The sequence below is a fragment of the Diceros bicornis genome, chromosome 23, assembly GCF_020826845.1.
Source record: "Diceros bicornis minor isolate mBicDic1 chromosome 23, mDicBic1.mat.cur, whole genome shotgun sequence".
NCBI lineage: Eukaryota > Metazoa > Chordata > Mammalia > Perissodactyla > Rhinocerotidae > Diceros > Diceros bicornis.
This window is the reverse complement of record NC_080762.1, coordinates 51,301,230-51,315,378: the sequence shown is the minus strand read 5'-3', so window position 1 is coordinate 51,315,378 and position 14,149 is coordinate 51,301,230. Positions and strand designations below refer to the sequence as shown.

General features: G+C 38.0%; 1 protein-coding gene across 9 annotated transcripts in view; it reads left to right on the top strand.

Annotated features, from left to right (window-relative positions):
- The first annotated feature begins 353 nt into the window (after positions 1–353).
- The window catches only part of TTK (TTK protein kinase), a 37,453-nt gene continuing 23,657 nt past the window's right edge, over positions 354–14,149 (top strand). For 5 of the 9 annotated variants that reach the window (XM_058566729.1, XM_058566728.1, XM_058566730.1 and 2 more), the window contains exons 1-10: positions 355–475; positions 1,632–1,772; positions 4,396–4,618; positions 4,998–5,104; positions 7,300–7,443; positions 7,945–8,059; positions 8,220–8,292; positions 8,387–8,481; positions 10,080–10,167; positions 11,201–11,321. In XM_058566729.1, coding sequence (XP_058422712.1) covers positions 1,634–1,772; positions 4,396–4,618; positions 4,998–5,104; positions 7,300–7,443; positions 7,945–8,059; positions 8,220–8,292; positions 8,387–8,481; positions 10,080–10,167; positions 11,201–11,321 — 1,105 coding nt within the window. In that variant the 5' untranslated portion in view covers positions 355–475; positions 1,632–1,633. Of the gene's footprint in view, positions 480–735; positions 846–1,631; positions 1,773–4,395; positions 4,619–4,997; positions 5,105–7,299; positions 7,444–7,944; positions 8,060–8,219; positions 8,293–8,386; positions 8,482–10,079; positions 10,168–11,200; positions 11,322–14,149 lie in introns of those variants that run through there. The other 4 variants (XM_058566724.1, XM_058566726.1, XM_058566723.1 and 1 more) reach the window with 4 other exon arrangements.

Here is a 14,149-nt window from a genome sequence, read left to right as displayed (position 1 = left end):
GCGACTCGCAGGGCTCCTGATGCTGCGAGCAGCGTCCCCGCCCCTGTTTACCTCTCACTGGGTAACTCCGCCCGGGAGTGGCTCCGTCCCCGGCAAAAATTTGACCTGGTTAAACTGGAAGGTGCAGGAAAGCCGGCCTCCCGGTGCCCCACGAACGTCGGACGAGCGCCGGCAAAGCGGCAGCGCAGGCGCCACGCGCGTGCAGTCTGGGCGGAGGACCGTCCCCGGGATCTGACCCGCGGGTCGGGGAAGGGGCGGGGCCGACGCGCAGGAACCTATTACAGCAGACGCTTCCACGTGACCAGCCTCGACCAATAGGCGGCCGCGGCGATAGCGGCGGGGAAATTCAAACGTGTCTGTGGAGAGGGCTTGGATTCCGTCTTTTCTTCTCAACCCCGCTTTCTGGCGGTGAGTTCGGCCTCGCCGGCCGACCGAGGAACGGCGGCCGCCGGTGTGTGGGCTCTTTAGCTCGCAGGTCGGTGAGTGGTCGGGGCGAGGCGGGGCTCAGGGCCGGGTACACGGCGTGGAGCGCGGCTCTAGGAGCCGGAGGGGGAGGGGAGGTCTCGCCGCTTCCGCCAATCCCCTGGGCGGTGCACGGGGTGGTGTTGGGGCCCCAGGAAGCAAGAGGTGGGTGTGGACCTCGCCGGGGAGAGGGCCTGGCGGGGCACCTGGGGAGAGTTTGGGGACACGAGATCGTCTCACAGAAGACACACTTTCTCTTGTCTGGCGTTTTAGAACAGGCAGAGGAGATGGTGGCCGTGTTCTGACAGTTACGTTTCGAACCTGACTTCAGGAGGTGATACCTAGCTTCCACTTTATCGCCCCGTTTCATTGTTAAACTCTAGGTCAGTGACCCTGGTTACTGGGATGATGTTTGAGAATCACAAAGATGAGATTGACAGGAAGACCGCAGACACTTTGTTGACCAAACGTCACCACCGTGCGGATGAGCAAGTGCTCAGTACTGACGAATACAGTAGATTCTTGGTATTAGAAGATTCTTGGTGTTAGAATGATTAAGGTGGCAAACCATGATTCTGCCAGATATGCCTAAGAGCAAGCCTGCTAATATCCCATTTATCAATAAAGGGCTGTGATGTTGTATATAGTCTGCTTTGAAAGCACTTGCAACGTGCAGGTTTACTCACATAAAACAGGTGAATAAAGGAATGGTTATTTGCATTACCAAAAGGATGCTTTATGTCTGTATGTCACTATCAGAATCCAAGCAAACATTCCATCGCATTTTTAAAAAATGACCGAATTTGCAGATGGCCCAGAGAAAACAGTTCTGGAAAAAGAGTGAAAGGAATGCCTTCAGTGTGTAGAAGAAAAATGGAAAGTTTGAAAGGGGGCAGCAATTTCTGTGTTGTGCAATGGCTTTATCGAAGTTCTGTTGGGAAGAAAACATGTACTTAGCCTGCTGGAAACCTTGCTGGACAAATTTCAAAGATATGCTGTTGTTTTTGTGCACGTAGCTTCACAAATACTGCCTTAATAATACCTGTGTTTAGTTGTGTTCACATAACCAATGCTTTAGTCTTCTGGGTTCTAAAAGGCTAGTTGCAACTTTTTTTCCTTTAATGCCAGCAGAAATAGGAATTATGACTATTTCAATTCTTTTTTCTTAGAAATGGAAGCTGAAGATTTAAGTGGCAGAGAATTGACAATAGATTCCATAATGAACAAAGTGAGAGATATTAAAAATAAATTTAAAAATGAAGACCTTACTGATGAGCTAAGCTTGACTAAAGTCCCTGCTGATACTACAGGTAAGTTCCCTTTTTCTGCCCGCCCTCTGCAGTAAAGGAATGGAATGTTAACCACTGTGTGTTCACATAATGTAATTTCCTCGGTAGTTGATGCTTACCAATTTGAGTACGCACACTTTATATTTTAATCCTTTTGTATGGAAATATTCCCACAATTTTATGCTTTCTTAAAAAAGGAAACTTAACATCATTTATTACAGTGTGCTCAGAGGTTTTCTTAACTCTTCCCTTATTATCAGCTGTTATTTCTGCTGATATGCCTGCCATCAATAGATATTGCCATTTTTTCCATTCCTCTTTTGCTGCAAACTGGGAAAGCTTCCCCAATCTTAATAAAATTATGTATAAATTTAAAGTCAAACTCTCAATTTTTGATTTAGAGAGTCTTCCTATTATTCCCTGGCTTTTTTTTCCCGGTCTCCCTTGTTCACTCTGTTCCAGCCACAGTGGCTTCCCGGATGTCTCTCCCATATGCTAGACCAACTCCTACCCCAGTCCCTTTGCTCTTGCTGTCTGCTTTGAACACCACTCCCCAGATGTCTCCCAACTCTTGCCTCCTTCAGGTCTTTGTTCGAATATCATCTCAGTGAGGCCTTCCCTAACCTACCTATTTAAAGTAGCAACGTGCTGGGGTGGGAGTGTGTCCCCTATCTCCCTTCCCTGTATTATTTTTCTCCGTAGCACTAATCATCTTATATCTGATTTACTCATGTGTTTGTTTAGCATCTGTCTCCTCCACTAGACTGTGAGCTCCATGAGGACATGGTTTTTATCTGTATTGTTATCTCTACACAGCTTAGAATGGTGCCTGGCACACAGTAGGCACTTAAATGTTTATTGAGTGATGAATGAGTAAAAGTGCCCAAAGTTTAATACCCTAGCTCTATGAAAAGTACTAGCTCAGAAGCCTAATTCTTTACTATATTTCAGATTGTTGAGGATTTGATAAGTTTGTCATGTCTGTACTAACCATTAAATGGAGGAAACATTGAAAATAAATGGAAGAATCTGTAATCTAGTCATTATGGCAGATCACATTCACTCAAAACAGCCTTTAAACTGATCGTATTGTTGTTAAGCCAATTCTTAACAGAGTACCACTATACTTTATTATGTGTGTTTAAATAGCACTAACAAAACTTGTACACCAAGGTAGATGAGTCCTTATTTAAAATCCTTAGCTACTCAAAACTGTAAATACTAAACGCATTTTGATAATTGGGATGTAAGACATTATATTAAGTATAGAAGAAGATTCAAAGATGCTTAAAACCATGGTTTCTAGATGAGAAGAATTTATGAATCTACTACACTACATTGTTTGGCATCAAAGGAATACTAACACAATAAAGACACAATGCTTTAAGTGTTGACTAGAGGGAGAATGGGGTCCTCAGAGGCATGTAGAATACATCTGCCAAGACTGTGTTTTAGATGTCTTGCAGACTAATTCGTTAGGAAATAAAACTGGAAAATGAAGTTAAAATCAGACCAGATTAAACTTAAAATAAAGCAAAATTATGAATGTGCTATGTTTTAGTAGAGATCAGAAACAGTAATTTTATTTGCAAAAGTAAAGATTTAGCCCTTGTTGAAAGTAATAAACTAATGGAAGGAATGATAGGTTATCCCAGAAATCTGAATTTAATACTGTTTACTAACGACTATAATATCCTGAACAGGAGACTGACATTAATCAAGTTGTCTTTTTGTGTGTGTGTGTAAGGAAGATTACCCTGAGCTAACATCTGTTGCCAATCCTCCTCTTTTTGCTGAGGAAGATTGGCCCTGGGCTAACGTCTGTGCCCATCTTCCTCTACTTTATATGTGGGATGCCGCCACAGCATGGCTTGATAAACAGTGCGTAGGTCCATGCCCAGGATCTGAACCTGCGAACCTCAGGCTGGCAAAGCGGAGCACAGGAAATTAACCACTGTGCCACTGGGCTGGCCCCTCGAGTTGTCTTTTTAAAACAGCTAACACTAAAAATAGTAAAAAGTAAATTACAGCATGAAAATTATGGAGAAATAGGGGTAGCTTGGAGGGAGAAGAAAATGACCTGTATCAGTTGCTTATCTTTTGTAAACTGGTTTTGGTTGATTGGTTGAAGAGTAAGTGTGAGATATAGGGAGATGGTGTTGGATAAAGAATGTTATCTTAGGACTGGGGCAATAAGTTTCTAAGTTTTTAATGAATAAGTCTTTGATGAAGAATTTTCCAAGAAAGTTGGTACAAGTCGTGGTGGGAGAGGCTTATATTTTCTTTGGATAAAAGTTAACATGCTAAAATAGAATTTGCTGCTAGAGCATAAAATTTTCTTGGACTACGTATGGTTTTTTAAAGCTACTTATGAAAAAAACATTTATTAGCAAATTTTTTCTTTCCTTCAAAATATATAGCTTTTTGGAGTAAAATATACCCTCATAAAAGATATATATGCAGTAAATAAGTTACTTATATTTACACAAATTGTTAAAGTTTTTAAAAAGTGTTTTAAGGAATTTATGTACATTGCTACTGAGAGCATAAATGATTAACTGTAATTTGAAAGAAAAGTGCAATTTGGCATTTGTTTTATGTCTTTCTTACTTCTATTGTGGTATATTTTGTTCCCTATATTCAGATAACTCGGGAACTGTTAACCAAATTATAATGATGGCGAATAACCCAGACGACTGGTTGAATTTGTTGCTTAAACTAGAGAAAAACAGTGTCCCCCTAAATGATGCCCTTTTAAATAAATTGATTGGTCGTTACAGTCAAGCAATTGAAGCACTTCCTCCAGATAAATATGGCCAAAATGAGAGTTTTGCTCAAATTCAAGTGAGATTTGCTGAATTAAAAGCGTAAGTATTAGCACTTTAACTATATTTAACTAACTACATTTAACTAACTACATTACATAACACGTAACTACGTTACAAAAAGATAAAATGAAAACACGTTGTCAGGATTACTTGTAAGAAAATTGATATTTTTTGACCGAATCCTTTTGCTTATAATTAACAAGTGAATAACGTAAACTCTTTATCTTGTACACATTTCCACAAAAGTCACATATTCTAAATTCTGCCTAAGAAGATTTTTTAAAATATCTTATTAGTATTTAATTTTACACAAGGAAAAAACAACATCCCATGTCTTTTGGAAAATAGAATGAGGAGTTATCAAACTTAGGTAACTGTGTCCTTTTCTCAAAAAGTGACTCTGAAATCTTCATTACAGTATTCAAGAGCCAGATGATGCGCGTGACTGCTTTCAGATGGCCAGAGCAAACTGCAAGAAATTTGCTTTTGTACATATATCTTTTGCACAGTTTGAACTATCGCAAGGTAATCTGAAAATGTCGTCAAAATGTTAAGTGAAAGACAACTTCCTACTGTAACTTATATACTAATATTCAATCATGTATGTGAAGTGGAAATTTGAGGCCAAAGGCATGAAAGTTGATCAGATGGGAACATGGGGGAAGAATGCCGCCTGAGTATAAATGCAGAGAGTATCTGTTCTACTAGCTCCTCCACTTGTAAGGAGTCATCCCGAGCAATGAGCGTGAACGTTGTGTGTGTTCTTGGTTAGATTCAGGACATATCTAAAGGAAAGTGGCTTCTGTGCTGAATAGTTTTGGGATGAAGGATATAAGATATTTAAGATAGAGCTTAGATAAGCTTTTTTTATGCTGTGGTTTCATTGCATCAAATATACTTGTAGCATTAATTGGTAGTTCTCCTTTAAAAAAAAAAGTAAACCATTGGCGAAGCTTTTATTTCTTGCTCACTTGGTGCTTCAGAGTCTGGACTTTTTGGCTAGGACCAGGACAGTCTCTTCTTCAGACATTTTTAGCTTGGCCATTCCTTAGTCTTATTTATTTTTCTCCTTTTCTGGGGCCTCTGCATCCACCGTCAATCTGCTGTCTGGGCATGTGTTCCTGTTTTCCTCTTGGCTTGTTTCTGCTCCAACCCTCATCCCATTTACCACCAGTGATATAGACATTATAACTGTTGGTTTAGCTCAGCCAGCATCCCCATGATGTGCCCAAAGCAGGGCTCAGTCACTGGAGAGTATTTCCCAGGATTGACATTGGAGAAAAGCATGGTACAAACTCAGCAAATGGTTTGAGAACCCTGAACTTTTACTTATTCAGATGATTTCTGAGTCCTGGTTAGCTGAATCATCATCTCCGATCTATCTGGTGCACTATCAGGTGACTTAAAAAAATCATCCCTTTCCTGCCTAGGAACATTGATTCCTCCTCTTTGCTTGTTAAAGTAAGTTTGGCCAGGCATTTAAGACCCTTTATCTCCCCTTCATTCTACTTAAAAATTTTTGAGGTATTATGGCCTATCAACAGCAACTATAAACTTTACATCTTTAGAACACATAAACATTGGAAATCTCAAATTCTATGTAAAAAATGTAAAAAATAAATCAATAAATTTATCTGTACCACCACAATGTAGTAGTAGCCTCAAGGTCAAAATTGTGATTATTTTGAACAAGGTTGATGAATAGGCTTTCAGGAAATATGCAACATTCCTGAAATCCTGTGTACAGTTTGGTGTGTATAGTTTTTATCAGAGTCTCAAAGGGTCCGTGACCTTGATAAGCTCTCTAATTATCAGTTCTTATCTAAGACTTTCTCTCTTCTTTTGCTGTCCTAAAATGCTCAATACATGAAATATCACTATTCTCAATAAATGTAGACTTAACCAGTGTCAAATATATTTATATTCTTAAAATTTGTAAACTGTTGGAAGCAAAAGGCCATCTCTTAATCATCTTTATCCCTTAAGTGCCAAGTGCATAGCATAGCTCAATGGCTCCCATAAATGCTGATAACATATTCCATAAGATACATGACATATGCATTTAATATTTGTAATATTAAATTCTCGACTAAATATGTTATTTAAGATTGGAGTTGAAAGAAAATTTGTTTGGTAATTTATCTATAGTCAGAAAGGTAATTGTGGTATTCTGTCAGTTATTTTGCATTTTTCGGGTCGTATAGCTAAGTCTGGTAGCTAAAGATTAATTGTTGTCATTACATTTTTTTACAAGAATCCTTTTGATGAAGGATTCCTTTTAGCAAAAGGCGTCAACCTTTCCTTAATGACTAAGTGTCATTACAAATGATAATTATGCTGTATTGTAACAGATTGATGCTTTTGAGACTATTGTAACATCTAGGGCTTAGGTTTCCCTTTTACTGAATTCCCTCAGGTTTCTAACTGTTCTGGTTGGCGTTTCCCCACTTTGTAAGTGCTTTGTTACACTTCTTTTATTTCTGAAAATGGACAACGGTAATAAATTAATGCATAATTACATATTACACAGGTGAACTGTTTGACATGAGTTGTTATCAGAAGTGAGAGATTGCTTATTCGCTTATGAAACAAAGTGCATGAGTCTTGGAATAAATATTTTTGCTTAAGCCTCTTTAACTTTTATCCCAGGTCCTGATGAATAAGTATCTGGGGAGTAAAGATTGCTGCGTTAAAATGACAATTATTTTTTCTTTTGTTAGGTAACTTCAAAAAAAGTAAACAACTTCTTCATAAAGCTGTGGAGTGTGGAGCAGTACCACTAGAAATGCTGGAAATTGCCATTCAGAATTTAAACCTCCAAAAAAAGCAGCTGCTTTCAGAGGAAGAAAAGAAGAGTTTATCAGGTAAATGTATTAATGAGCGCTAATACTTTTCTGTAATAGATTGTCCTGCAAAAAAGGATTCAGGGTAATATTTTATAGAAAAATATCATTTATGTAGAATAGTCAAAATCTGAGATTAAATTATAGATGTAAAGGAGGTAAGACTTTTTTAGAAATAACAAAGTGTTTTCTACCCTGTTGAAATTTTTTTTTTTAATTTTTGTTATTTGCTAATCAAACTCATTGTCGACACATTAAAAACAACTCGATCTAAGCAAGAGAGTGACTTTTTGCTTTTAGAAATGGAGCATGTGCCTTTACTCTGGGGAAGCAGTAATGCAATTATGAAACAATTAGGAAGCATAGAGAATTATCTTGCTAACATCTTCATGTCTGCATATCTTATTTGGGGACAAATATTTACTATGAATTGACTTTTTAAATATTCTTATTTGTAAGATTACTTTGTTTTGTATGCCTTATGTTTTTACAAGTTTAATTACAATTTCAAAATTTTCACAGCATCTGCAATATTAACTGCCCAGGAATCCTTCTCCACTTCACTTGGACACTTACAGAATAAGAATGCCAGCTGTGACTCCAGAGGACAGACTGCTAAAGCTAGGCTTTTGTATGGGTGAGGACGCTGAATCGGGTTTAAACGCTCATCATAGATTTATATTATTTATACATCTACATATATATTTGCATGTAACAGTGATAACAATGTTTATTGGTTAATGGAAATATGTTAATATTATTCTTAAAAAAATCGGAGGTATTTTCTTTCTATTTAGAGAGAACATGCCCCCTCAAGATGCAGAGATAGGTCATGGAAATCCCTTGAAACGATCAAACAAAACTAAACGGGTAACTTATTTTTAATTTACTTTGATTAAAAGGGTAGTGGTGGGGTCTTTGTTTATTTCCTAGTTGGTTACTTAATCTTTTGAAACATTTTTAGTCATGCCCTTTTGGAAGAATCCCGGTTAACCTGCTAAATAGCCCAGATTATCATGTGAGGACAGAAGGTTCAGTTGTACCAAGTTTTACAAAAAGGTATGTTTGGTTTTAATTTCTTAATTTGTTTTTAATACTTGAAGATTGATAGCAGAATGGTCTTAAAGTCTTTTACTGTGTAAGAGTAATTATGAATACTTTTTTCGCTGAGGAAGAGTTGCCCTGAACTAACACCTGTTGCCAATCTTCCTCTTTTTTTCGCTTGAGGAAGATCAGCCCTGAGCTAACATCTGTGCCAGTCTTCCTCTATTTTGTATGTGGGACACCACCACAGCATGGCTGACAAGTGGCATAGGTCTGCACCTGGGATACAAACCCGAGAACCCGGGCCGCCAAAGTGGAGCATACCGAACTTAACCACTAGGCCAGGAGGCCAGCTCCTGAATAAATTTTTATTTAGTATTAAATGTTACTGAATCTCTAAATGCTGTCAGGGACAAAGGAATGAGTGGAGAATATGATTTTATTTTGCTTTTTCACTCATTAAAAATATCCATTAAAGGAACTATTAAAAAATTAGGAAACATTGAGGAAAAATATTAAGTCGACACAAAGCTTAAAAGACTATGCAGACATCTCTGGGGTGAAAACTCGTGATGTCTGAACACTTCTCACCCGCAGCAGCCTCTCTGGTGAGAGTCTCTTCGCAGTGTGTATGGACGTCTCCCTAGCAGGGGTGGAGGGAGGTCTGAGAACAATGTCTTTTCCAGCTAGTTCAAGGGCAAGAGCAGCTCTCGGTGAGAAAGATCAGTCATTCATTCACTTGTGTCAGAACCTAAGGCATCAGGAAGTAGGGAGGGTGGGTAGAGATGAAATACTGTTCATACCTCCATTGTGTTCTCCTTCCTTCAACTCAGGTGCTTCTTCCCTTAAAACAAATGAGAATCTAGTGTTGTAGCTTAGCTAAGGGAATTTTTCTGGTCTATTAACTCTAACTACTATTTATAACCTTATTTCTATTGGAAACGGCTCCTTGGATTCCAGAGAATCATTTTGCAAGTGAATTTTGGAAATATAACTGATTGTTTTCAGTTGTTGTCTTCTGTATTTAAATTTCTATTCTGCTTAGGGCTTGACTAAATATTGATGTTCAAAGAGCATTTTGGTTGTCAAGATTAAGCTCCAAAATGTTATAACTATTGTCTTCTCCACTTCAAATACCTGGCTGAAGAGTAAGGAGACTTTCTCCCACTCCAAAAAAATAAAAACAAAGACAAACCAGTCATTTTCTTGGTGCTTGTTATGATAGAGTGTATGCTAGGCACTGTGGAGGCACACGGAAGGGTTTATACCCCAGTTCTTATCCTGAAGCTATTTGCGATTGGAAGTGTAGTTTCACCTATAGACTGCTGTGCCTTTCCCCTTTCCTACATTCACACCTTAACTCCCACTGTCACTTACTAGGTCGTGAAGTAGGCAATCACCTACTACTTATCCCTGTCACTTTTGTCATTGCCCAGCACCGAACTTAATCACATTTGTACTAGAATCACGTTATTTTAAAAAATATCATTTTAAGAGATTTTTTTCAATTAAAAAGTGAACATATTGTTAAAAAGCCAGTTTTAAAATGGAAAAAATAATACACTGAAAAGATTAATTTCAAATTAAGCATTATTTTGTTTCGTGGGTAATAGACAGACCTCTGGATCAGAGTGCCGAGATATGATTGTGCCTGGATCTAAATCAAGTGGAAATGATTCCTGTGAATTGAGAAATTTAAAGGTATTTCAATTTTTAAATCTTTATGTGGAGCAAAGGTCCGTGATCCGGGGTCCATGGAGCTGCTTCTGGGGAAGGGGTCCATAGTTTATATGATATCTCCAGCAGTGTTCCTGAAGCCCCAAGAGATGTAGGACCACTGATCGGAAGTGGTACAGCAGTCCTAAACTCTCTCCAAGGTTGAGGAGGTAGAGCAAGGATCAGCCATCTCCTGGGATGACTGGGAAGTGACTACTATATGCATGTGTGGAAGGAGATTGGTTGGCCTGGGTTTGGGCATAGCCGCGGTAGCCATTCCCCCCAGCTTTTGTTTCTTGGTGGCGTAATCATGTGGTCTAGCAGGGCATGTTGAACAGAAATGAGCGAGTAAATTGTGATGGGCAGCGGTGAGGGCTTAGATTCTCCATCCTGATGTCCTGACGTGGCAGAGCAACTTTGTATAAACTTAAAAGACAGGATCTTAGTCCCTGGTCCCTGACTTTTAGGGGTCATATTCTTATTGTAGTTTAGTTAAGCCCCTGGCGTCACAGTGTGGGTCTTTTTAATTTTATATTCTTTCTTCCTCTCTCTCTTTCATGGTCTATGCTTTAAAATCATAATTTTAACTAATCACAGCTATATGAGAGAATAGTGCATAGTTGTGTCAAAAAGTTTTCTTTCTGAATGTACTTATACAAATCTTAATTTTGACTAATGCTGTTATTTTTGGTGGTAACATACAATCATGGTAACAAAATAAAGAGGCGTGTTCTATATTGGATTCTAACTTTCTAACTTCTCTTAAATGAATGTATTCTGGCAATTGATTAATATATCCATTGAAAGCAAATTGGCCAAATTTATGGTTATGGCCATTCCCATTGCTCTAGTCAATAATTTAAGAAGTTAATCTTTGCTACGAGTTTGTGAGTCTACATGTGATTATAATAGATAATTTTCCTAGTAATATTTTCACATAGATGAGACTTGAGTGTATTGAACAATAGGACAAATTAGTACTACTACTGTTTATGGGACTCTTATTCTTTTTATGTAGTCTGTTCAAAATATGCATTCCAAGGAGGCTCTGATGTCAGATGGGAGGAGTTCTGAACTTAGTACTGATTCAATAACCCTGAAGAATAAAACTGAATCAAGTCTTCTAACAAAATTGGAAGGTAAGGGTGACAAAATAGATAGACTTCTTTAATTAAGAAAACCACTTTATTGCTTGTGAAAGCTGACCAGCCACCTAAGAATTACGATGTAAGACTGTGTCTCTGTTCCTTTGTCTTGTATTTCAGTTGAATTTATATAGAGTATATGAAAAGTATTGAATTCGGTAGCAAAGGAAGTTTATTTGCCTAAAAGGTACATAAAAGGAAGAATGGAAGGAAAATACAATGGAGCTGAGTAATTTTTCTTGGTTGGCTTCACAGATATTTTCTGGAAAGGACACAGAGGCTGTATTTATACAACAATTCTCCCTTTCTTCTTTTATCAAACGTTTGTCCACTATATGGGTACCATGATATTCTAAGGATATATGAATGAATCAGGTAGGGTCCCAAGGAGGTTGCCATCTCGTGTGGGAGATCTACTGATAAATATAATTCTGAATGGAATGTGGAGCATGTCATGAGAACCACATAAATAAAATGCTGTGAAAATTTAGAAGAAGGAGAAATTTGAGGAACTAATTTGGGAAATAGGAAATAATTTGTGGAGGAGAAGCAACTTGAAGAACTGTTAGGATTTAAATAGGAAGAAATAGCAGTGATAGAGTTTTTCAGATGGAGCACTTAGCATAAACAAAAGAATAAAACACTTTAGGAACGAAAGATCGCCTAGTTATGCTGAAACTGTGACGCAGGTAGTGTAGAAGTAGGAGATAAGACTAGGTAGACTTTGAATGCCAGGCTTTAATTTTTTATTTTTTTAGATGTCAGGGTACCATTAAAGATTTCTATATAGGATCATGAATTGGATGATCCTTATTCAAGCAAAGGTTGCCAGATTGGATGTAATTTTTTTTTTCTTTTAAATTTTTTAAATTTTATTTATTTTATTTTTTTCCCCCAAAGCCCCAGTAGATAGTTGTATGTCATAGCTGCACATCCTTCTAGTTGCTGTATGTGGGATGTGGCCTCAGCATGGCTGGACAAGCGGCGCATCGGTGCGCGCCCGGGATCCGAACCCGGGCCGCCAGCAGCGGAGCGCGCGCACTTAACCACTAAGCCACAGGGCCGGCCTTCTTTTAATAGAACTGAGGAGGAACACTGTGACAAAGCTGGCTTGCCCTAGACTCATTTTGGTTTGCCTGGGACTGTTCCAGTTTTAGCCCTGGAAGTCCCAAGTCCCAGGAAAGCCCCCAGTCCCAGGCAAACTGGGACGGCTAGTTACCCAAGAATAGTCTTTTTGCTATTATTTTGATTGGGAATAGATTCCTATTCCTAGATTTGAGGGAAACTGTTATATTTTATGTTTCGTTGCATCTATTATAAACTGGTATGATTGAGAAATTGTCTTTATCAAATATGCTTGTTAATAGTACTAATCTGACACCTAATTGAATGATTTTAGATGAATGCTTGTTGAGGGCCTACACTGTGCCAATAATACTTTATTATACGGCAAAACTTACAATCAGAAAACTGCCCAAATCATAAGAGTAGAGCCTAGTGAAATGTCTTTTCATGCATATGCATTTCTGTCAAGTGTATTCAGAGTGGAGTTGTTGGGGGCCACAGGGTGTGTGTACACTCGGCTCTGTAGATAGTGCCAAACCGTCTTCCAAAGGGGTCGCACCATTGACCAGCAGGTAGGTCGCTCTTGCTCCATGTTCTTCCCTTTTATTGTTGGTTGTTAACTTTAGATATTCTGATGCTGTGAGTGACACCTCATTGTGGTTTTGATTTGCATTTCCCTGAGGTCTAATGATGTTGAACATCTTTTTTATGTTTATTGGCCACTTGGATAACCTCTTGTGATGTACTTGTTCGAGTCTCTTGCCAATTTTTCTATTGGGTTTTCTTTCTTTTTCCTATTGATTTTTAGGAGATATTAGATATTCTAGATATACATCCTTTGTTGGATATATGTATTACAAGTAACTTCTCCCATTTTGTAGTGAAGATTTTTGATAAACAGAAATTCGTAATTTTCATGCATTTTAATTTATCAGTCTTTTCCTTTGTGGTGTTTTCTATGTCTTTAAACAAATCTTTTCCTGCTCCAAGATCATAGAGATATTTCCATATATTTTAGAAGATTTGTCATTTTACCTTTCACATTTAAACTTCTGCCTGAATTTAATATTTGTGCATGTGTAACATCAAGTGTCAAGATTCATTTTTCCCCACGTGGATACCCTTTGCTCCAGCAGCATTTATTGAAAAGACCCCCTTCCCCCTCCCTGAGTTGTTGGAAATGAGGTTATCCCACATGAGGTCTGGTTTTGGATTCTTCTCTGTTCCCCAGTTCTTTTTGTCTTTCTGTTAATACTCTCTTAATTACTACGGTAAGTCTTCATATCTGTCAGTGTAAATCTTCCAACTTTGTCTTCTTCAAGACTTGAGCTATTCTAGGCCTTTTGGATTTCCATATAAATATTAGAATCAGGTTCCATTTTGTAAAAGGTGGCATTTTGATTGAGATCAAATGGGACAAATTAACATCTTAACAGCTAAGTTTTCTCGGCTACTAACCTGACATATCCCTTCATTCATTTAAGTAGTCTTTAAGACATTACTGAGAGAATTGTATTCTGTGTAGAGATTTTACATATCTTTTGCTAGACTTATTCCTAGATATCTAATTTTTTTTGTGCTATGGTAATGAATGGTATCTTTTCAAAAAAAATTTATCCTCTAATTTTTTGTTGCTAGTATATAAAAATACCGATTTTTAGTTATTGATCTTAGACACAGTGACATTGCTAAATTCACTGAATAATTCTAATATTTTTCTATGGATTCTTTCATGTTGTTTGAGAATAATAGAATAT